Consider the following 23,259-nt stretch of genomic DNA (forward strand, 5'->3'; position numbering starts at 1 on the left):
CCTTGATTGGTCTAAAATTTTCGTATAAATATTCATGTATGTTAGAGTAAAGCTTGATGACGATCTAATTGAAAACCATATTGTTCACTTACATGTGTTGTTCTAATGTTCACAATGGGAATCTTTTATATTCTAAAACTCTTTCAAACAAACAGTGACAGTCAGCTGACTAGTGACTTACTTTAAGAAGTTATGAGCAGTGAAGTTCGAACATGTTGGAAGCTAAACATTTGTCATTAATAACATTGAATGATTGTCGTGTTATTTCGCAGATTGATTGAGATCGAAATTGTACCATTGAATGTACCGCTGTATCATTGATGATACGATTGGTTAAAAGTTCCTCTTGTGACCTGAAAATCCTAATCTCAATCCTTTCTGAGGTCGCATAGCTGAGAAAACTCAATCTAGAATAAAACATGTTCTATTTTGCCTTCACTAGTACCTCAAATGAAATCAGTCCCTGACGAATACAACATACAAATATTCATTTAAGCCTTTACTTATGTTTATTGAATTAACACAAAAATCAATAGTACTTCATTCATTAATGCTATATATAACTAGAGAAAAAGAGACAAACATAGATCATCTAATTAACTGAACAATTAATTAAGTACACAACTGTTATGTAATCTATCGATTACTGTTTCATACAGCTTAATTCACCCAAAGAAAAATTTGTACTATAACAATAGCAATAAAGGTTTTAGAGTAAAGTGAACATAAAATTACAAAAGAGTAATGCTATAATAGATAAATATTCAACACTATTTAGTTAGTGAATTTCAGTTGAGTGTCTTGAAATGTGGTGAATTAAAACGATACAGGGAACTATGCGTATAAAATCTCATTCTTTCCGCGGAATTCTACACTAATATGATAATAAGACTGACCTGGGTGACTGGGTTTATGATACCACTGAATTGATCTCCTACCAGAGAGTCCACTTATTGACTTAGAATACGCAGATGACATAGCCCTGTTTGGTGAAGACGCTGGCAAAATGCAGTCTTCTGTTAGAACTCAGTAATAATGCCAGGATGTTTGGGATACGTTTCTCCCCATCCAAATGTAAATTGTTACTCCAGGACTGGCCTGCGTCAACACTTGAACTAAGGATAGGGAGTGAAGTAGTCGAGCGTGTCGACAACTTCACTTATCTTGGAAGTCTGATCAGCCCTAATGGGTTGGTGTCTGACGAAATCTCAGCACGGATTCAAAAATCTTGTTTGGCTTTTGCCAACTTACGTCACCTATCGCGAAGACGAGATATCCGTCTATCAATTAAGGGACGAGTATAATGCGCATCAGTTCGTTCTGTTTCACTTTACGGCTGTGAAACATGGCCATTAAGAGTAGAAGATACTCGCAAGTTACTAGTATTTGACCACAGATGTCTTAGAAATATTGCTCGCATCTGCTGGGATCACCGGGTAAGTAATAGCGAGGTTAGACAGAGGGTATTAGGAAATGATGGTAAATCAGTTGATGAGGTCATGAATCTTCATCGACTGAGATGGTTGGGCCATGTGTTACGTATGCCTGAACACTGATTACCACGATGCGCTATGCTGACCAGTGTAGGGGATGATTAGAAGAGAGTTAAGGGCGGCCAAACCAAAACGTGGTATCAGTGCTTGGAGTCACTAACTTCTAGTCTGAGCCATGTTGGTAGATGCAGACTACTTGGTTGGGGTCCGCGTGACTATCGCAACTAATGGTTGGAGACTCTAGGTGACATGGCTCATAATCGATCACAATGGCGTAGGTGTATACACTCTTTATCTTCCCTTAAACCTTAAGATTAAAATTGCTTCATAACTTTTTTCCTTCCTATACTATATCCTTATATATAACCTATCTTTTATATACTACCACCACTGAAGTAACTACTTCTATGAATTTGGTGTTCATCTTGTTGTGCTAACGAGGTATGGCAACTTGGACCGATGCATAAATGTGCCTGGTCCTACGTTGTAACTGACTGACTGACTGACCACTAAATTGGATACCTAAACGATCCTCTATATAAACAGACCAGATCACTTTATATCGTAGCTAATTCATGATCAAGATAGTGAACTAGTGTAACGCTAGATATTACACATACACACATACATAATTTTAAGCAGTCGCTCTCAATGATTTCAGAGTAGAAATCAATAATAGGAAAAAGATCAAACATTTAATTGTCAGTAAGCTGAGTGACTGTTTGTCCAAACTCAGCGACTAATAACACTCACTTTCATTACCTCAATCAAATCGAAACTGGAAATCGATAATCAGAGGAAGCGTATACAAGATGTGATAATAAATATAGTTAAGATTCACATGGTGTTGTTTACATGTATCTTCCCATTGTTATTTCCCATTGTTATTATTCTCCACCATCTCATTGTTATTTAGGACTGCAATTGATCAGTCTCTTGTTGGCATATGTGCATTTTGTGCGGACTGCCTCGATATTGCCTGAAGTCACATTACATGTTGAAAGCTAGTCTTGTAATGTAGGGTATAAATAATCGTTATAAATTATTAGGATTTCGTAATCACAATAAAAATAATGAGTAACTTGACAGTCATCAAAAAGTCTTATGAAAAATGAATACCAGAAGAATTGTATTATGAAATATAGAATATCATACTATAAAGATCAAATCCAATCAACTGTCGGTGATTGATAAGAAATAATGTTTTTCAAGTTACATCCCGTTGCAAACCCATCAATATAACTTGCATAATTTGTTAAAGATAAAATAAAAAATTCGTCATGCTTTCTTGTTATGAATGTTAAGAACTACAAATGATTAAAATGGAACTCAAGGACTTGATTCTACTACCCGTCATTATCCAAATTTCATAAAAGCTTGTAAATAAAATCGGTGCATTCTCCTCATGATACACTGGTCAACACTCAGTCTTTAATATCAATTTAAGTGTGTACAACTGATGAGTCCCATTCAAAATGAAACACTTATCCTAGATTCATATGCTAGCTGCTGTAAAAAAACCTTCAAATACATGTTAGTGAAGTTATAAGTTAGCATAAAATTTAGATTAATGATAAGTGGATCAAATAAATGCGTTGAACTTATGTAGATACAGGAAGAAAGACTGAAGTTTCATCAAGGACATTGATTGTAAAATGTATGTACAGTTTCATTGATATTTTTAACTATCACGCTCAACTATCATTAACGATTACACAAAAGACAGTTCGACAGTAGAGTGCACAAGCGTAATATGTATTGAATAATGATGCACTTAGTGAGGCACAACTCTTCAAATCTATAATCAAAAACAATATATAAATGATAAATCACACTAGTCTACACATCATCACACCCAGTACAACAACACCAACAATTTGAAAAATGAAACAGTCACTCACACTCGTCTTCTTAGTAGCCATTGGTTACGCCACCGCCTACACCACATCACATGACTATTCGGGTGGGTACGGTGGCGGTTGCTATGGTAGCGATTGTGATAGCGGTTATGGCGATAGTGGATATGGTGGAGGCTGTACTGGCAGTGACTGTGGCGGCGGCTATGGTGGTGGCTATGGTGGAGGTTGCAGTGGTGGAGATTGTGGTAATTACGGTGGTGGCTATGGTGGTGATTGCAATGGTGGAGATTGTGGTAATTACGGTGGTGGCTATGGTGGTGGGAATGGTGGTGGTTGCAGTGGTGGCAATTGTGGAGGTGGCTTCGATGAGGCCTTCCCTGCCCCCTATGGCGGTGATTATGGTAACGGTGGCAACGGCTTTGGAAAAGGTGGTAGTAAAGGCAACAATTATGGAAAGGGTTATGGCGGTGGTAGCGGTAAGGGTAAGGGTGGTGGCAAAGGTGGCAAAGGCGGCAAAGGTGGCACTTACAAACCCAGCCATTATGGAGGCGGTTACTGAGGCACCAGTTGAGTTGTGGATCATTCTAATTTGTTTGTGTCACACTCTCCACTGTCCTATTTTTCTACACACCTCTCAATTCAACTCACTGTAATATAGTCGTGTTTGAATTCGAGATGAATAAAACCTATTCATTCTAAATAGTGTTTTCCATGTACGTTTTGTATTGTGTGATGAACGGACGTTAGTTTCTGTGATATTTCGAAGTATTGAGAAGTAGGTTGTGTTAGTAGACAAGTGAGTGCCATGCCTCACTGTCGTGACCTCATAAGTAAAGGAAAATGTACATATCAATTCACTGAATAGTGCGATTTGAGTTAGTTTGGATAATCGGGTTGTTGGTATTTTAGGCTGTAATTTGACTAGTCTTGGTTGACACATAGACATTGTGTGAGGATCGCCTCGATATAGCCGTTATGACACAAACTAATATAGGATAGGTGGAATGTGACTAGTAGTGGAATTCAGGACACGCGTTTCGTTCAACTTAGGACTCGTCGGTTTGGTGGAGGCAATCTACACAAGATGACCATATACCGACCAAGACTGATCGAATTTCAACCAAAATATCAGCAACAGGATAATCCGAACCATTTCAAATCGAATTAAATCTCACACGGTTGCATAGGTGAGTGGAATTGTAGACTTAATAACTGAGTGGTTGATGTCTTAAGCGAACGGTAAGAGGTTTGACCTGAGGATGAACATCAATTCTGGAATGAAGCTACATTCAGCCGATGTCCATCCTAGATTCCATTGTTAGTCATTCTCCATCTACTCCACTTCGTCCAACCGTCTAGATTGTTTATCAGCAGATGTGTTCATGGCATATACTGTAAATGTGGCTGAAGACCTAGTCGAACTCATGTTCCTTTATAAGAGATACGTGGATGATATCATAGTTATCTGTGAATGAGAGGACGATATCAATTGTTTATTGAATAAACTGAACGTTCTTCAAAACTGCATCAGTCTTTTATGCGAAGAGGAGAAGAACGACCAGCTTCCTTTCTTAGATATACTTATAAGTAGACGAGAAGACGGTTCAATCGAACGATCCATTTTTAGAAAGCCAACTTGGACAGGCCAATATCTTAGTTATTATAGTTACTGCTCAGTGCAATACAAACGGGGTTTGATAAGAGGCCCACTTAACAGGATTAATAGTATATACACAAAGGACGATATTGATGACGACGTTAGGTTGTTGAACAAAACACCAATGGAAAATGGTTATCCATTAAAATTCATAACTAGATGGGAAGGTGGTGGTATAGTGAGGCCTATTATAGCCGTGGCACAAAAATGCATGTCTACATCACCTTACCGGTTAGAGGTGATTTAAATATCCTTTTATTGAAACAAAGGCTTAAATCAGTTATTAACAAAACGTGCTATACATGAAAGGTCATTATCAGGGAAGAAACAACGTCCATGCTTCACCAAAACCTAGAAGAAATGAAAGCCATTGGGTCATATCCCACTGTTTTTATCAATTTAAATGTGTGTGTGTGTATGTGGTCACACATAAACAGGGAGGCGTAATCATGAACTGTAAATTAGGGTATCTGAACATGTGCCTAAATGGTTGCGGAAACAAATAAAATCCAATGATCCCATAAGAGTAGATGATAAACATCCATCATCTTCTATTGCCTAATATTTAGTTGAAAGAGGTTATTAGATTGATCTTAACACGGAGTTTGTGATGTTGTACAAAAGCGTTAAACAGCGTATGCTAAGGTTTATTGGAGCCTTAACCATAGGAAAATTCAAACCCCCTTCATGTATTCAAAATTAGTTTGTTATCAACCTAAACCTACCCTGGTAATGTAAGCATATTAGTCAGAGTGATGAGTTTTCAAATCGCTTTTTCATATTTATTTTATCGTCTTTGACTCCTATTAACCTCCATTCGTCTGGTTGACAATTTTATTGTTATGTATAAATGTTTTGAAACAGTATATGTGTGATCAGATTGTTTGAAATGTATTGCGCTAATATATCACATAATCTTGATAAGCTGTGTCTTCTTATTAACCTATCCAAATTAAATCTTTCAGCTCATTAACACATCTCAATATATTTAGTGGGGGATTTAGCTGTAGGTGAAATTGATGGTTGAGTATCTGTCATTTGTGGATTTCGAGCATACATTGTTGGGCGCCCATAACCATTCCATGACTAGATATTTTCCTACTGAACGAGTTCTCCATGTTGTGTGCATAATCACTCCACTGATTCAGTCCCAACGATGAATTCCGCAATAAGAACACATTTGGACTTCAATTTCACACATTTCATAGTGTTTCACATCAACGACCACTATTTAGTTGGAGATTTTCGACAAACACTTGCCTCATTGTTGCCATTTCATTCCCTACAAAGTGGTCACCCTCAACTGATGATCACAAATTGTCATGTCACTCAAATATTTTTATCGTTGTAAATAGGCAGCATGTTGAAATGAAAATGGTCGAACAAATAGCCAAACGAGAACTAATGAACACCTTGCTCGTATTGCTTGTAATTCGACATTCCCCTAGTCTGTTTACAAGGTTGCATCCATCTTCAAAACTCAACTTGCTCGTAGTCCATCTCCTCCGTGAACGATTAGACTGTCGTTTTTTTTTAGTGCTAATGATTTATCTCATTGTGTCACGGACAACAGATCCACATATTTTCGTCAATCACATGGAGAAATTACTTTTCTGGTAGCTTCAGAGATGTAAGCGAGTACTAATCAATCAGGTCTCAGAAGGTGTTTCTTAACTGACAGTGTCGACGTTTTTCTCATTTCTCGATTCCGAGGAATAACAGTTGACGAATCAGTTTGGATAACGGTTATTCAATGGTGAGTTCGTTGGTTTACGTAATCATCATTCTACACTATCGGTAGGGCATAATACTCTAGTCTTGTGTCTGATACAATGAACAAGATTCATTGTGTAATGAAGAAGTGGGAGGCTATGAGAATGAACGATGTTGGTCAGTATGTGTGTAGGGAGAAAATATTGCCTTGTAGATACTCGTCCATCCTTCTGGAAAGTAGGATGTTCAGGAAAGTATACTAATATAGTGTAAATCGGATCGAACACAACCACCCTACTTGGACGTATTGAACGTTTCGAAATTTTAACACAGAATGATAAGCCAGTTATCCGAACAGGAAATTCCACAACGAGGGAAGATCTACATTACTCACTCTAATATTTCCACATTCACATTAGTGAAACTTCTCAAACTAATCCACCCTCTTCATTTTTCGATACAGAAACATGAATACATATTGTGAGTGGATATATGGGAAGAGTTGTAGAGTAATATTCGTAAAGTTGCATGACTCACCACGTGGTACACAGATTAACGAATCCCTTATTCAATTCGACCGTACAATGTTCGATTGCAACTCAGTGTATCTAGGGTAAGCCATTCGCCATATCAACACAAAGATGAAGGTTTCTGTCCTTGTCATGGTGATGTGTGCACACTTCTAACGAGTTCCTTACTAGGCTGTAACAGATGTTCAGTGCTTCTAGATTTGTTACCGTTGTCTAACTGGAATCAGTCAACGATCCACCCATTAACACCTCATTCCACAATAGAAGATATCTCTAATCAGTCCCATGTGGGCGATGATGGCTTAGATAAACTGAAATGTTCACTGTTGTTTGTCTTCTTCAAAATTATCAGGATGAGTTGACGTATGGAAATGAAGTATTTTCAATATTTCCTGTCTGTTGACAATTTTTGAGGCTTTTTATGCACCAATTAATGTCGTGTACCCACGATGTGAAATAATGGTGATGTGTTTGAGCTAACATTACATCTCATTTGAAGATTGCCTTGTGCATTTACGCGAATAATAGTGGTAGATTAAACTCTCTTTGTTGTACACAACGGAATGAGATTCAACAACATATTGAACCAACTGAATATAACCCAAACAATACAACATGGTATCCAAATAATATTCGCATACTCCACATGAATACATGATCACTGATTTTCTCTAATACCTCGTCAAATATGGGGTCCGATTTTCAAACAGTTAGTACTGTTTTCAGATTCATTTATCAATCAACTTGAGTTCAGATGGTAGATTATTTTCTTGCATCAACTGGTCTACTTTCATGTACGGCTGTATTGAAAGACAATCTGTACAACGAATTAGAATGAAATCATGAAATATTAGACATTAGCTGTTGTATGTTAAACAATAATGGAAAATAAAAATTCATAATCTTACTACTTCCTCAATCAGGTCTCGTACATAAAACCGGATAGCTCAACAGAGTTGGGTATTGCTAACTGACTGAAACTTTATGTCGTTGTTCATTCTCACCTTCTGAAAACAGTAGAATTCTCATCTACACATCTCAAACGAAATCTGTCTGAAGCAAATGCGAAAGGTTCAGTGTTAGTGAATGGTACTCAGTGAAGATTAAATCTTTCACCAGTCCTGGTAGGCAATCATAGATAAATTCATGAACTGACCTGTCAGGTATAGTAGAATTGAGTGCAACGAAATCGACCATTGAAATGATCATACACACTGCAACCGACAAACAAATTTGTTTTAGAAAGTAGAGTTGAGAAACTACAATCTATGCATATAGTGTTTATTATTGTCCACATTGGAGTTATGAACTCCGAGCAATTTTATTTTATAGGGTAGGAAGGAAATGTACCGCCGACAAACTGGAAGAAGAACTGATGAACGTTGAAAAATGTCGAAGAGACAACTGTTACCCACAGAAAATTATCGAAAAATATAAAAATCCTAAAGGAAACCAGATGAAAATGCCTACAGTTAGTAAGAAACCGATATCTATAAATCTCAACTTTAAAAGTGATGACGTCGCAAATGAAATCAGAAGGAGGCTTAACACAGCATTAGCCAGAACATATATGGCAGTCAAATTATTAATTCTGTATAAAACCAACATATTCAATAACCCAATCAAAGGTTGACAAGAACTCTTTTCATGATACAGCAAACTGTATTCATAAATCTAGGTGTACCTGACAAAGCAGCAAAATTGACCGAACAGAAATGAGAAACAATACTACTACTTACATTATGACCATTACTGCTCACACTACTACTACAACTACAACAACAACTACTACTACTATCACTACTGCTACTCATATTCACACTCACACTACCACTAATACTCACACTACTAGTAATGCTACTACCACGATGACAACGGCCATTACTACCACTAACACTTCCACTTCTTCTGTTACTATTACCAATTCTTTTACTAATACCCCATTCAGTAAATTGTCCTACTCAAATTCTTCAACATGATTTGCATATTACAAGCCCTGTAGTATAATTAGTTCTACTCGATTTAATATCGAAACACACATGATGTTCTTCTAGACTACGTATTCATGTTGGACACAAGTCGACAGTCAATAACAATCGTAATAGTGCTCTTTGCCGACGTTCATCAATGTACCCGTATAAATCAGATGAAACTAAATGAACGGTATAAAACTAACTGGTCAATTAATTTGCAAACACAAGTTTACAACCATTCTTACATGTTATAACCTAATTCATTCAATATTAGATTCTATTACGTTCACTGATTGTTTCATGATTGTTTCAGTAAATGAAATAAGGGTTATGGCAATCAAGAATGTCATTATCCGAGAACACATTCTATTAATCTGTAAGTGCATTCACCACATCCACTTCGAAACTATACATATGTGAATTCAACAAAAACACTGTTATCATGAATACCAATCAAGGTGTGTAATAAAAGTATTTGTCACTGATGAACTTAATACATTGTGCACTCAGAGTGTTGTGAGGTTTATTCGAAAGCTTTGATGAGTTGATGCAGTAAACTTCAGAATATCTGACTGTAAATCAACTTGCCAACACAGCTTATCTCACACACGAATAGAAATGGAAGCACAGTTGGGCATTATGAGTGCAACTTCGTCACTATCCATATTCAAACTTTTCATATGTGGTCTGACTAACGCAAGTAGAAGATTTCATATGTTCCTCATGTTCACTCAAAAGGTAGTGAGTGATTGATACAAGGAGTTCATTTGCTTTTTCATTTGTTTTATGAGATTCTTCTGTTCATAAGCCATTACAGACAATTCCAACTTGAATTGCAAATACTTCAACAATTCGCAGTCAACAATACGTGAGTGTGTATCTATTCAGGTTTCAGCTACTAACACAATGAATCAATTATGAGAATTGAAACGGTTCTGTATAACACTGAAACACGGGAATCCACTACTGAACAACGTCATCTTATTTATGCTAAAACAAATTATGAGTGAGAGACAATGGAGTTGGCTAAAAGTGTTCACTTCACTTTTGCAGTTTTGAGTAAGATGAACGTTGAAAGTAGTTAAGTGCCACTCACACTATCGAAACAAACTCTATTTGTCTGAACAATGAGAATATATTAATGATAGTGTGCAAAGCGTCGGGTCTCAACAACACGACTCTTGACTAACACGCTATTTATAGAAAAACTTTTATCTTGATGTTGGATAAACTATGTTAATCAAATACAAATTATGAGTTACAATGTGAAATGAAAACTGGCTTGTCTTATGGTCATCCAATAATGATTTCACCTTGTTTTCCCTAAATTACTGACATATGACACCTCCTTGAGAGAAATTAGCCTGAACAAACGGAGTGTTTTTAGTACTAGTGTCTCGTCTACTATCTTAATCAGTATTGTCATGGATGAAATATGACAATATGGAGAATGGATTGTTGGCTGCCAGATATCCCTTATTTAAGGTCATTGCAACATCGTCTATGAGGTGAACAAGTTAAATTTAAATAAACGTTTATTTAACCTGTTTAGTTATAACTTGTATGTCCAGAGAAACATCACTTGTCAGTGTTATCAAAAAGAGTTTCGTCTCATTCAATGAAGACTTAATCAACAGTTTCGATGAACCACATGCTAACGAATTCTAACGGTAGAATCAAAATAGTGAGTAATTCGTGAATTAACTGTTTCATTGACATTTTTAACTATCACGCTCAACTATCATTAACGATTACACAAAAGACAGTTCGACAGTAGAGTGCACAAGCGTAATATGTATTGAATAATGATGCACTTAGTGAGGCACAACTCTTCAAATCTATAATCAAAAACAATATATAAATGATAAATCACACTAGTCTACACATCATCACACCCAGTACAACAACACCAACAATTTGAAAAATGAAACAGTCACTCACACTCGTCTTCTTAGTAGCCATTGGTTACGCCACCGCCCACACCACATCACATGACTATTCGGGTGGGTACGGTGGCGGTTGCTATGGTAGCGATTGTGATAGCGGTTATGGCGATAGTGGATATGGTGGAGGCTGTACTGGTGGTGACTGTGGCGGCGGCTATGGTGGTGGCTATGGTGGAGGTTGCAGTGGTGGAGATTGTGGTAATTACGGTGGTGGCTATGGTGGTGATTGCAATGGTGGAGATTGTGGTAATTACGGTGGTGGCTATGGTGGTGGGAATGGTGGTGGTTGCAGTGGTGGCAATTGTGGAGGTGGCTTCGATGAGGCCTTCCCTGCCCCCTATGGCGGTGATTATGGTAACGGTGGCAACGGCTTTGGAAAAGGTGGTAGTAAAGGCAACAATTATGGAAAGGGTTATGGCGGTGGTAGCGGTAAGGGTAAGGGTGGTGGCAAAGGTGGCAAAGGCGGCAAAGGTGGCACTTACAAACCCAGCCATTATGGAGGCGGTTACTGAGGCACCAGTTGAGTTGTGGATCATTCTAATTTGTTTGTGTCACACTCTCCACTGTCCTATTTTTCTACACACCTCTCAATTCAACTCACTGTAATATAGTCGTGTTTGAATTCGAGATGAATAAAACCTATTCATTCTAAATAGTGTTTTCCATGTACGTTTTGTATTGTGTGATGAACGGACGTTAGTTTCTGTGATATTTCGAAGTATTGAGAAGTAGGTTGTGTTAGTAGACAAGTGAGTGCCATGCCTCACTGTCGTGACCTCATAAGTAAAGGAAAATGTACACATCAATTTACTGAATTGTGCGATTTGAGTTAGTTTGGATTATCAGGTTGTTGGTATTTTAGGCTATAATTTGACTAGTCTTGGTTGACACATAGACATTGTGTGAGGATCGCCTCGATATAGCCGTTATGACACAAACTAATATAGGATAGGTGGAATGTGACTAGTAGTGGAATTCAGGACACGCGTTTCGTTCAACTTAGGACTCGTCGGTTTGGTGGAGGCAATCTACACAAGATGACCATATACCGACCAAGACTGATCGAATTTCAACCAAAATATCAGCAACAGGATAATCCGAACCATTTCAAATCGAATTAAATCTCACACGGTTGCATAGGTGAGTGGAATTGTAGACTTAATAACTGAGTGGTTGATGTCTTAAGCGAACGGTAAGAGGTTTGACCTGAGGATGAACATCAATTCTGGAATGAAGCTACATTCAGCCGATGTCCATCCTAGATTCCATTGTTAGTCATTCTCCATCTACTCCACTTCACCCGACCGTCTAGATTGTTTATCAGCAGATGTGTTCATGGCATATACTGTAAATGTGGCTGAAGACCTAGTCGAACTCATGTTCCTTTATAAGAGATACGTGAGCGGTATCATAGTTATCTGTGAATGAGAGGACGATATCAATTGTTTATTGAATAAACTTAACGTTCTTCAAAACTGCATCAGTGGTGGTAAAGTGAGGCCTACTATAGCCGTGGCACAAAAATGCATGTCTACATCACTTTACCGGTTAGAGGTGATTTAAATATCCTTTTATTGAAACAAAGGCTTAAATCAGTTATTAACAAAACGTGCTATACATGAAAGGTCATTATCAGGGAAGAAACAACGTCCATGCTTCACCAAAATCTAGATGAAATGAAAGCCATTGGGTCATATCCCACTGTTTTTATCAATTTAAATGTGTGTGTATGTGGTCACACATAAACAGGGAGGCGTAATCATGAACTGTAAATTAGGGTATCTGAACATGTGCCTAAATGGTTGCGGAAACAAATAAAATCAAATGATCCCATAAGAGTAGATGATAAACATCCATCATCTTCTATTGCCTAATATTTAGTTGAAAGAGGTTATTAGATTGATCTTAACACGGAGTTTGTGATGTTGTACAAAAGCGTTAAACAGCGTATGCTAAGGTTTATTGGAGCCTTGACCACAGGAAAATTCAAACCCCCTTCATGTATTCAAAATTAGTTTGTTCTCAACCTAAACCTACCCTGGTAATGTAAGCATATTAGTCAGAGTGATGAGTTTTCAAATCGCTTTTTCATATTTATTTTATCGTCTTTGACTCCTATTAACCTCCATTCGTCTGGTTGACAATTTTATTGTTATGTATAAATGTTTTGAAACAGTATATGTGTGATCAGATTGTTTGAAATGTATTGCGCTAATATATCACATAATCTTGATAAGCTGTGTCTTCTTATTAACCTATCCAAATTAAATCTTTCAGCTCATTAACACATCTCAATATATTTAGTGGGGGATTTAGCTGTAGGTGAAATTGATGGTTGAGTATCTGTCATTTGTGGATTTCGAGCATACATTGTTGGGCGCCCATAACCATTCCATGGCTAGATATTTTCCTACTGAACGAGTTCTCCATTTTGTGTGCATAATCACTCCACTGATTCAGTCCCAACGATGAATTCCGCAATAAGAACACATTTGGACTTCAATTTCACACATTTCATAGTGTTTCACATCAACGACCACTATTTAGTTGGGGATTTTCGACAAACACTTGCCTCATTGTTGCCATTTCATTCCCTACAAAGTGGTCACCCTCAACTGATGATCACAAATTGTCATGTCACTCAAATATTTTTATCGTTGTAAATAGGCAGCATGTTGAAATGAAAATGGTCTAACAAATGGCCAAACGAGAACTAATGAACACCTTGCTCGTATTGCTTGTAATTCGACATTCCCCTAGTCTGTTTACAAGGTTGCATCCATCTTCAAAACTCAACTTGCTCGTAGTCCATCTCCTCCGTGAACGATTAGATTGTCGTAAATAAATTATATATTTGTAGTATCCAAATGAGTAGGAAAATTATGATATTACAAATATATAATTTATTTATTACAATCTACCCAATGCTCAATTTATTCAAGATTAGATTGTCGATTTTTTAGTGTTACTGATTTATCTCATTGTGTCACGGAGAACAGATCCACATATTTTCATCAATCACATGGAGGAATCACTTTTCTGATAGCTACTGACTATCGTGCAACCGAATTCATCTTCATTAGATCTCGAATGTGTGCATTGTTTCATAGATGAATCCTGATTTTCCAACCAGATTCATTATTGTTGTGGAAATTAGTCCCATAAAATTGTCAAGTGAGATAATGAAATTTGATTAGAGTGGGAAAACATTTTCAATAAATTAATCGTCAAGCTCTGAAATTCAGACTCAATAATTGTTGCAAAACTGTGATCGATATAATGTGTTTATGTGTCAATCGTGAATCCAATAGTGGGTTTCATGTGTCTCGATTGCATGCGAAATGTGCCACTTGTGAAGTTGGAATTTCACCTAAGTATGCTAAATGTGTGAAGAGTGGTGCACTGTGATTAATTTATTAATATAATGTTCAATAGGAGAAATGTTTTATTTTGGAATGATTGTGCCAATATTGTATTAGTGTGTGGCTGTAGTATGCGTCAACCCTATAATGGGCGAAGATAATTCAGTAGGCTTCACTCAGCTCTTTTAGAAGCATATGTTCGGTTTCGTGAGGTCGGTTTTGGTGTTTGAATGAAGCAATGATTCCTTTGTATTGATGACTGCTTGATTTCGATTTCCAAATACAATACATTCGTTCGTGTTCATCTAATGCTTCTTGATTAAATTGGGTTGTTTGTGGGATTACTAGTTTATACTATAATTCAAATACTCATAAACATCACATTGGTCTCTCGATGGGGCCTGTGATAGAACGGTTAGACTGACATTCAGATTTTAATGCTTTTGAGGAGTATGTGGAGAGCTTCGAAATCTGGGCTGTGACCAAAGAGGATGTTGAGGATTTCAATATTATCGCTCATTTGCTTTCGTTCATCGGAAAAGAAGCATACAGTTTACTACAGACTTTGGCATTTCCAGACAAACCGATCTCACTCCCTTATGCAACTGTCAAGCAACTACCACTGGACTATGTAATGTATACAAATCTCGAATGTGGTGAAGGAGAAAAATTCAATGGGATGATTCGACAGGACATCAGGAATTCCACTACTTTAATACGTCGTCGTAGTTCAATACGTAATCAAGGTTATTCAGACAACAGTTAATTAATTTGTGAAACAGTTCACGAAGATGAGCACAAGTTTGGTAAACGCTTGTTCTGTGTCAAGTTTCATCCATGTAATTCATGTGTATTTTGTAATTGTGAATGCTTTTAATGTGGTCAATCTGGACACATTCAGTCAGTTTGTAATACCATGGTTCATCTCTCTGAAACCAATGCTAAAATTTGTGGTTGTGATCCCACTAAGTTCGATGTTTCTAATGATCACCTATCTTTATCCAAAACTTCGAGAAGCGGGATGACGTCACATAGCAGTCCAATGTTGAATGAAGCCCAGAATCATTGTCAGACAAAAGTTTCTAATCAACCAACTTCTTATCAGATTTCTCGTGTTCTTGTACCAGATATGGTTTGCCATAATGATTCGCATATTTCTGATGACATTTCTTACAACTCTGAGAATAATATGTTGAATGAGTCAAATCATGATCAAAAACCGGATTCAGTTTTGATAGATGTTGATTTTCCTAATGATCCAATATTCTCTAATGAATCTGTGAATAAATTTGAGAGAAATAGTTCGGAAAAATCAAATTCTGATGTCATATCAAATGTCATTTGTCCACACAATGAACTTCTCTCTGGTGATATTCCTACTGAGTGTGACAAATATGTTCCGGATGAATCGAATCCTAGTTACATTTCTGATGTTATTGTATCAGATGTTGTATATTCTCACGAACAATGTATGGTGGGTAGAATTTTTAGTCAGTGGTCTGATGAATCGGGGGGAATAGTTAGTTTTCTCGAAGCAATCAGAGAACTAGTTTGTCCAGATATGAAGTTTGCACAAGTAGAGAATCCGAATCATGTCCAAGGTTATCCTAATGAATATGAGGCAAATGTATGTTTCTCAATTGATTGGTTCGCAGGTAAATCAAGCCTAGATGAGTCACATGTGTTAAATACACATATCAACGCGTATTTATCTGTGTATTGTAATATGAATAACAAAAAGAATATGTACCATAATCTTTATGCAAGTCAAATGCACATGATGGAATGCCTCGAATTACATATCAGTGTTTATCCCCAGATACTCACATATAATAATCGAAGCGTGACATATAAGAAGATAATACAAATTAAGAACGTCGAATCGGTCGTAACATTGCGACGTATGGATCGAACATTACTTCGTGGGGGGGGAATAGTGATGGAAAGTCTATGATGCGAATTCTAGATATCAGTGGTTCCACTGCACAACCGACATGATGATTGCATACAATTCCAGGAATCAGGTGAGTCAGTTCCGATTTTGGCTGTTAATTCTAATACTAATGAGTGTATTCTAGATAAGACAGAGTCTACATCTATTATACAATCGTGAAGACACGTGATGAACCTAAAGAGAAGAGGTACGATTAATCGCAGAAACTTGGATGCTCATTTAAGCTGTGGCGGATGTGGTGTTCGAATGAGCCAATGATTCCTTTATATTGATGACTGCTTGATTTCGATTTCCAAATACAATACATTCGTTCGTGTTCATCTAATGCTTCTTGATTAAATTGGGTTGTTTGTGGGATTACTAGTTTATACTATAATTCAAATACTCATAAACATCACATCGGTGTAGACAGCTTCAGCGATGTAAGCGAGTAGTAATACCACACCTCATAGTAGACTATTCGGAGCTGGATGCAAAAACAGGAATGCTTCTTCTATTTCGATGCAGTATTCAATATCTACAACTTGAGAACGGGAGACTATACCAGCAAGGTGACATGAAACTTGACAGTCTCAAACCTCCACTCAATCTATCTTTCAAGTCGACTTGTCGAAATGTCACCCACCATGTCCTCCCGACAATCAGGTCTCAGAAGGTGTTTCTTAACTGACAGTGTCGACGTTTTTCTCATTTCTCGATTCCGAGGAATAACAGTTGACGAATCAGTTTGGATAACGGTTATTCAATGGTGAGTTCGTTGGTTTACGTAGTCATCATTCTACACTATCGGTAGGGCATAATACTCTAGTCTTGTGTCTGATACAATGAACAAGATTCATTGTGTAATGAAGAAGTGGGAGGCTATGAGAATGAACGATGTTGGTCAGTATGTGTGTAGGGAGAAAATATTGCCTTGTAGATACTCGTCCATCCTTCTGGAAAGTAGGATGTTTAGGAAAGTATACTAATATAGTGTAAATCGGATCGAACACAACCACCCTACTTGGACGTATTGAACGTTTCGAAATTTTAACACAGAATGATAAGCCAGTTATCCGAACAGGAAATTCCACAACGAGGGAAGATCTACATTACTCACTCTAATATTTCCACATTCACATTAGTGAAACTTCTCAAACTAATCCACCCTCTTCATTTTTCGATACAGAAACATGAATACATATTGTGAGTGGATATATGGAAGAGTTGTAGAGTAATATTCGTAAAGTTGCATGACTCACCACGTGGTACACAAATTAACGAATCCCTTATTCAATTCGACCGTACAATGTTCGATTGCAACTCAGTGTATCTAGGGTAAGCCATTCGCCATATCAACACAAAGATGAAGGTTTCTGTCCTTGTTATGGTGATGTGTGCACACTTCTAACGAGTTCCTTACTAGGCTGTAACAGATGTTCAGTGCTTCTAGATTTGTTACCGTTGTCTAACTGGAATCAGTCAACGATCCACCCATTAACATCTCATTCCACAATAGAAGATATCTCTAATCAGTCCCATGTGGGCGATGATGGCTTAGATAAACTGAAATGTTCACTGTTGTTTGTCTTCTTCAAAATTATCAGGATGAGTTGACGTATGGAAATGAAGTATTTTCAATATTTCCTGTCTATTGACAATTTTTGAGGCTTTTTATGCACCAATTAATGTCGTGTACCCACGATGTGAAATAATGGTGATGTGTTTGAGCTAACATTACATCTCATTTGAAGATTGCCTTGTGCATTTACGCGAATAATAGTGGTAGATTAAACTCTCTTTGTTGTACACAACGGAATGAGATTCAACAACATATTGAACCAACTGAATATAACCCAAACAATACAACATGGTATCCAAATAATATTCGCATACTCCACATGAATACATGATCACTGATTTTCTCTAATACCTCGTCAAATATGGGGTCCGATTTTCAAACAGTTAGTACTGTTTTCAGATTCATTTATCAATCAACTTGAGTTCAGATGGTAGATTATTTTCTTGCATCAACTGGTCTACTTTCATGTACGGCTGTATTGAAAGACAATCTGTACAACGAATTAGAATGAAATCATGAAATATTAGACATTAGCTGTTGTATGTTAAACAATAATGGAAAATAAAAATTCATAATCTTACTACTTCCTCAATCAGGTCTCGTACATAAAACCGGATAGCTCAACAGAGTTGGGTATTGCTAACTGACTGAAACTTTATGTCGTTGTTCATTCTCACCTTCTGAAAACAGTAGAATTCTCATCTACACATCTCAAACGAAATCTGTCTGAAGCAAATGCGAAAGGTTCAGTGTTAGTGAATGGTACTCAGTGAAGATTAAATCTTTCACCAGTCCTGGTAGGCAATCATAGATAAATTCATTGATGCTGGGGCGAGAATGACAATGATTGGTTGTCTTGATGAGTCAAACATTATATAGGATGACAGGTTTTATATGTGTTATATATATTCCAATATCCTTATTTTGTATTGACAGACTGTTATTGATTGACTGTTCCTTGCGTCGGATTTTGGTGTGGAAATATATAGACGTTATAGTGAGGCTAATCTCGTGTTCTTGATCTGAGTTGTGTTGAAGTCCTGAAAAACAGACAGTTGGTGGGAATCTAGTGTAGATATTCGTCTAAGGTAAATTAACGTCTGTGGTGGACCTCAGCGAAAGAGCTTAGTCAAAATATAATAATACGCAAAATTACCAACAATATACCAAAAGAATTAACACTGCAAACCTAAGCGTATGTCTATGAGTAACGCAAAAGTTAACAAATTACAGTTAAATTATTAAAAGGTATATTGAGCAATAAAATAGTAACAGTGTTATTAAATAAATGTTACTTGTAAGCTGCTTTCTGAGATAACAACCACAAATAAGTTCAGTTGGTTAACAAAGGTTCCTCTGCATGCGATGGCACCAACAGCAAAATGAAGAAGATTAAATCCAGTAGTATTATTCAGTAAGGATCCGGGCCAAAGTTCCAACGTAGTGTAGAAAGGCCTAAAAGGATGTTATAATACTATTATAATCTTCAATCAAAGGCCGTGGTCATTCAAGCAGAAGAATAGACGGCGGATACAACGTTTATATTTTAAGAATCGCGGTAGTGAAAAAGTGTTATATATAACCAAACAAAAATATTCATTTCTTTACCATTGATACAGAGAAACAACAGATATTGAATATAAATGTGGTTACATATAAAGTGTGATAAATAGGAAAAATATGTGATCTTTAATTTGTTGTTACAAAAAAATCACTGAATATAACTGTCACAATATAACTCCTCCCCTAGGGCATGCGTCGGTGGAGGTATGCCCGACGTAAACTCTAAGTGCTTTGGAGGGAAAAAAAAATATTACAAAACACACAACAAAGGAAAGAATAAATAAAGGTTACGAAAAAAAAAATTCTGTAAGTACATATACTAACGAACCAAAATGTTTTTTGTGGTTAAAAAAATTTTTGTGTTTATTATTTTTAATGTATATAGAAAATTTAATAAAAATAATTGAACGTATAATAAAAATAATAGTGTTATTAATAATAACGTTAATTAAATTGATGTATTACCGGAAAAAAAAATTTTAATATCTGTATATATCAATGTAAACGATCATTAGTAAAATGAACAAGTACAACGAAGTTGGATATCGTCACAGTTAATAATGAGAATCATGTTAAACGCATACACTTATAGTTAAAAAAATATGTCATGAGTAACTCTTAGCATATAGGTATTTACTCACATTACAGAATATGACCGAAGGAAGATTAAATAATGAATTCAACATAACGTTTAGGAATATGTACCTGTCTTCCTGTGCGAGTAGTTTTTGAAATAGGTAAGGTAGTGGAATTAGGAACTAAGTTTGTAGGAGCTGTAACATCAGCATCACACATTGTATGAGTTGTCGATTTCACAGAAGTAGGTGAAGAATTAGCTGGAAACGCAGGAAGCTGTGTTGTGCAATTGGTGTTGTCTTTAGATGGCTTTCGACTGTCATGTGTTTCAGACTCTATGAAAGCAGGTTTTAACCTGTCAATTGCAACTGTTTCCTTTTTTCCATTCTTCTTGATTGTGAAATATTTTGCTTGCCTGTCTACTACTTCATAAGGTCCTTCATAAGGGTGTTGTAAAGGACGTCTTACTGAGTCGACACGGACAAACACAAATTTACATGTGTTTAGATGTTTGCTAATTTGCTCTTTTAAGAAGACTGGTCGAGGTGCAACAGGCTTAATGCTATTCATGTGGCTCATTAGTCTTTCGCAAAAGGAGGAGGGGTCTGTACATACCGATGTGCCTTTATGCGTGACTAATTGACCAGGTAAGGTTAAATTAGTTCCATAAACTAGCTGCGCAGGTGTACATTGTAGGTCTTCCTTAATTGTCGAGCGTATGCTCAATAATATGAGAGGTAGGAATTCACTCCATCTAGTTACATCAGGCTGTAGCATCAATGAGCTTTTAAGTTGTCTGTGGAATCGTTCCACTAGCCCATTTGCTGCTGGACGGTATGCAGTTGTAGTGATGTGATGGATTCCCAAGATGCGCGTAAATTCGTTGAAGAGGTGCGATTGGGATTGTAAACCTCTGTCGGAAGTAACAGTAGAAGGTGCACCGAAATTAGAAATCCATCTGTCAAGAAACACGGCAGCAATATTCTCTGCTGAGATGTCTTTTATTGGACATGCAATTGACCATCTGGTAAAACGGTCCACTGCGGTAAAGATGTAAGTAAATCCGTTAGATGGGGATAAAGGACCAACTAAATCAACGTGGACATGCTGAAAACGATGGTCAGGTAGATTGAATGCTGACGGTGTTGTAATTGTATGTCTGTGAACTTTGCTACGCTGGCATTGTAAACAATTTCTGGTCCCTTCCTTTATGTTCGAGTTCATTTTTGGCCAGACAAATCTTTCTCCGATCAGTCTCACAGTAGCCCAAACTCCTGGGCGAGATAATGAATGAAGATAATGTGGTGTTTAAATAAATCAATGACTTCTTGGTATTGATGACTGTTGTAATTTTGAATTCCAAATACAATACATTCGTTCGGGCTCATCTAATACTTCTTGATTACATTGCGTTATTCCTGGGATTACTAGTTTATACCACGATTCAAATACTTCTGATTATCATATTGGCGTCGCGATTGAGCCTGTGATGGAACGGTTAAATATAAATTCAGATTTTAATGCTTTTGAGGAGTACATGGAGAGGTTTGAAATCTGGGCTTTGACCAAGGAAGATGATGAAGATTTTAATATTGTGGCCCATTTCCTTACATTCATTGGGAAAGAAGCATACAGCCTTATAAAGATTTTGGCACTTCCAGACAAACCGATTTCACTCCCCTATGCAACTCTCAAGCAACTACTGTTGGATCATGTAAAGTATACAAATTCCGAATGCGGTAAGAGAGAAAAATCCGATAAAATGACTTGCAAGAACTTCAGGAATTCCACTTCTTTAATAAGTCGTCGCAGTTCGATGCGTAACCAAATTTATTCAGATAATACTTCATTGAGCTGTGAAACAGTCCATGTTGATGAGCACGAGTTTAGTAAATGCTCGTTCTGCGGCAAGTTTCATCCATGTAATTCATGTATATTTCGTAATTCTAAATGCTTTAAATGTGGTATAACTGGACATACTCAGTCAGTTTGTAATACCATGGTTCATTTCGCTGAAAGTAATGCTAAGATGGATGCTTCTAATGATCAGTTATCTTTATCTAGAAGAGGTATAACGTTGTATAACAGTCCAGAGTTGAATGAAACCCAGAGTCATTGGGAGACGAAAATTCCCAACCAACCAACTTATCAGATTTCTCATGTTATTGTACCAGATATGGTTTGTCGTAATAATTCACATACTTCTGATGTAATTTCTTACAACTCTGAGAACAAAATGTTGAATGAGTCGAATCATGAGCAAAAACCGGATTCACTTTTGGTAGATGCTGATTTATCGAATGATCCATTATTCTCTAATGAAACTCTTATTCAATTTGAGGGAAATACTTCAGAGAAGTCGAATTCTGATACCATATCAAGTGTCAGTGGTCCTCACAATCAATTTATCTCTAATGATATCCCTAATGAATGTGACAAATATGTTCCTAATGAGTCGAATTCTAGTCACATTTGTGATGTTATTGTATCAGATGTTGAATATTCTCACGAACAATGTGTTTCGAGTAGAATATCTAGTCAGTGGTACGATGAATCAGACGGGAAAGCAAAATTTCCCGAAGCAACCAGAGAACCAGTTTGCCCAGAAGTAAAGTTTGCACAGACAGAGAATCCAAATCAAGTCCAAGATTATCCTAATGAATATGAGGCAGATGAATGTTTTCTATTCGATTGTTTCGCAGGTAAATCAAGCCTAGTTGAATCTCATGTGTTAATTACATATATCAATGCATATCCATCTGTATATTCTAATATGAATAACAAAAAGTATATGTATCATGATTTTTATTCAAGTCAAAGTCACATGATGGAATACCTCAAATCATATATCAGTGTTTATTCCCAAATACTCACATACAGTAGTCGATGCGTAAGATTTGAGAAGATAATGCAAATTGGGAATGTCATATTGGCTAAAACATTGCGAAGTAAGGACCCAACATTATTTCGTGGGGGAGGATATTGTTGGAAAGTCCATCATGCAAATTCTAAATATCAATGGTTTCACTACAAAGCCGGCATGCTGATTGTATACAATTCCAGAACCCAGGT

At 36.8% G+C, this 23,259-nt stretch overlaps 1 protein-coding gene across 5 annotated transcripts in view; it reads left to right on the forward strand.

Annotated features, from left to right (window-relative positions):
- Positions 1 to 3,292: 3,292 nt before the first annotated feature.
- Smp_131110.1 (hypothetical protein) overlaps positions 3,293 to 23,259 on the forward strand; it is a gene marked incomplete at both ends in the record, with an annotated part of 28,824 nt that continues 8,857 nt past the window's right edge. Inside the window, 2 exons of one of the 5 annotated variants that reach the window (XM_018797386.1) lie at positions 3,293 to 3,702; positions 3,871 to 4,050. In XM_018797386.1, coding sequence (XP_018652431.1) covers positions 3,445 to 3,702; positions 3,871 to 4,005 — 393 coding nt within the window. Of the gene's footprint in view, positions 4,051 to 11,089; positions 11,643 to 23,259 lie in introns of those variants that run through there. The other 4 variants (XM_018797384.1, XM_018797385.1, XM_018797389.1 and 1 more) reach the window with 4 other exon arrangements.

Source organism: Schistosoma mansoni, chromosome 4 (genome assembly GCF_000237925.1).
Source record: "Schistosoma mansoni strain Puerto Rico chromosome 4, complete genome".
Classification (NCBI taxonomy): domain Eukaryota; kingdom Metazoa; phylum Platyhelminthes; class Trematoda; order Strigeidida; family Schistosomatidae; genus Schistosoma; species Schistosoma mansoni.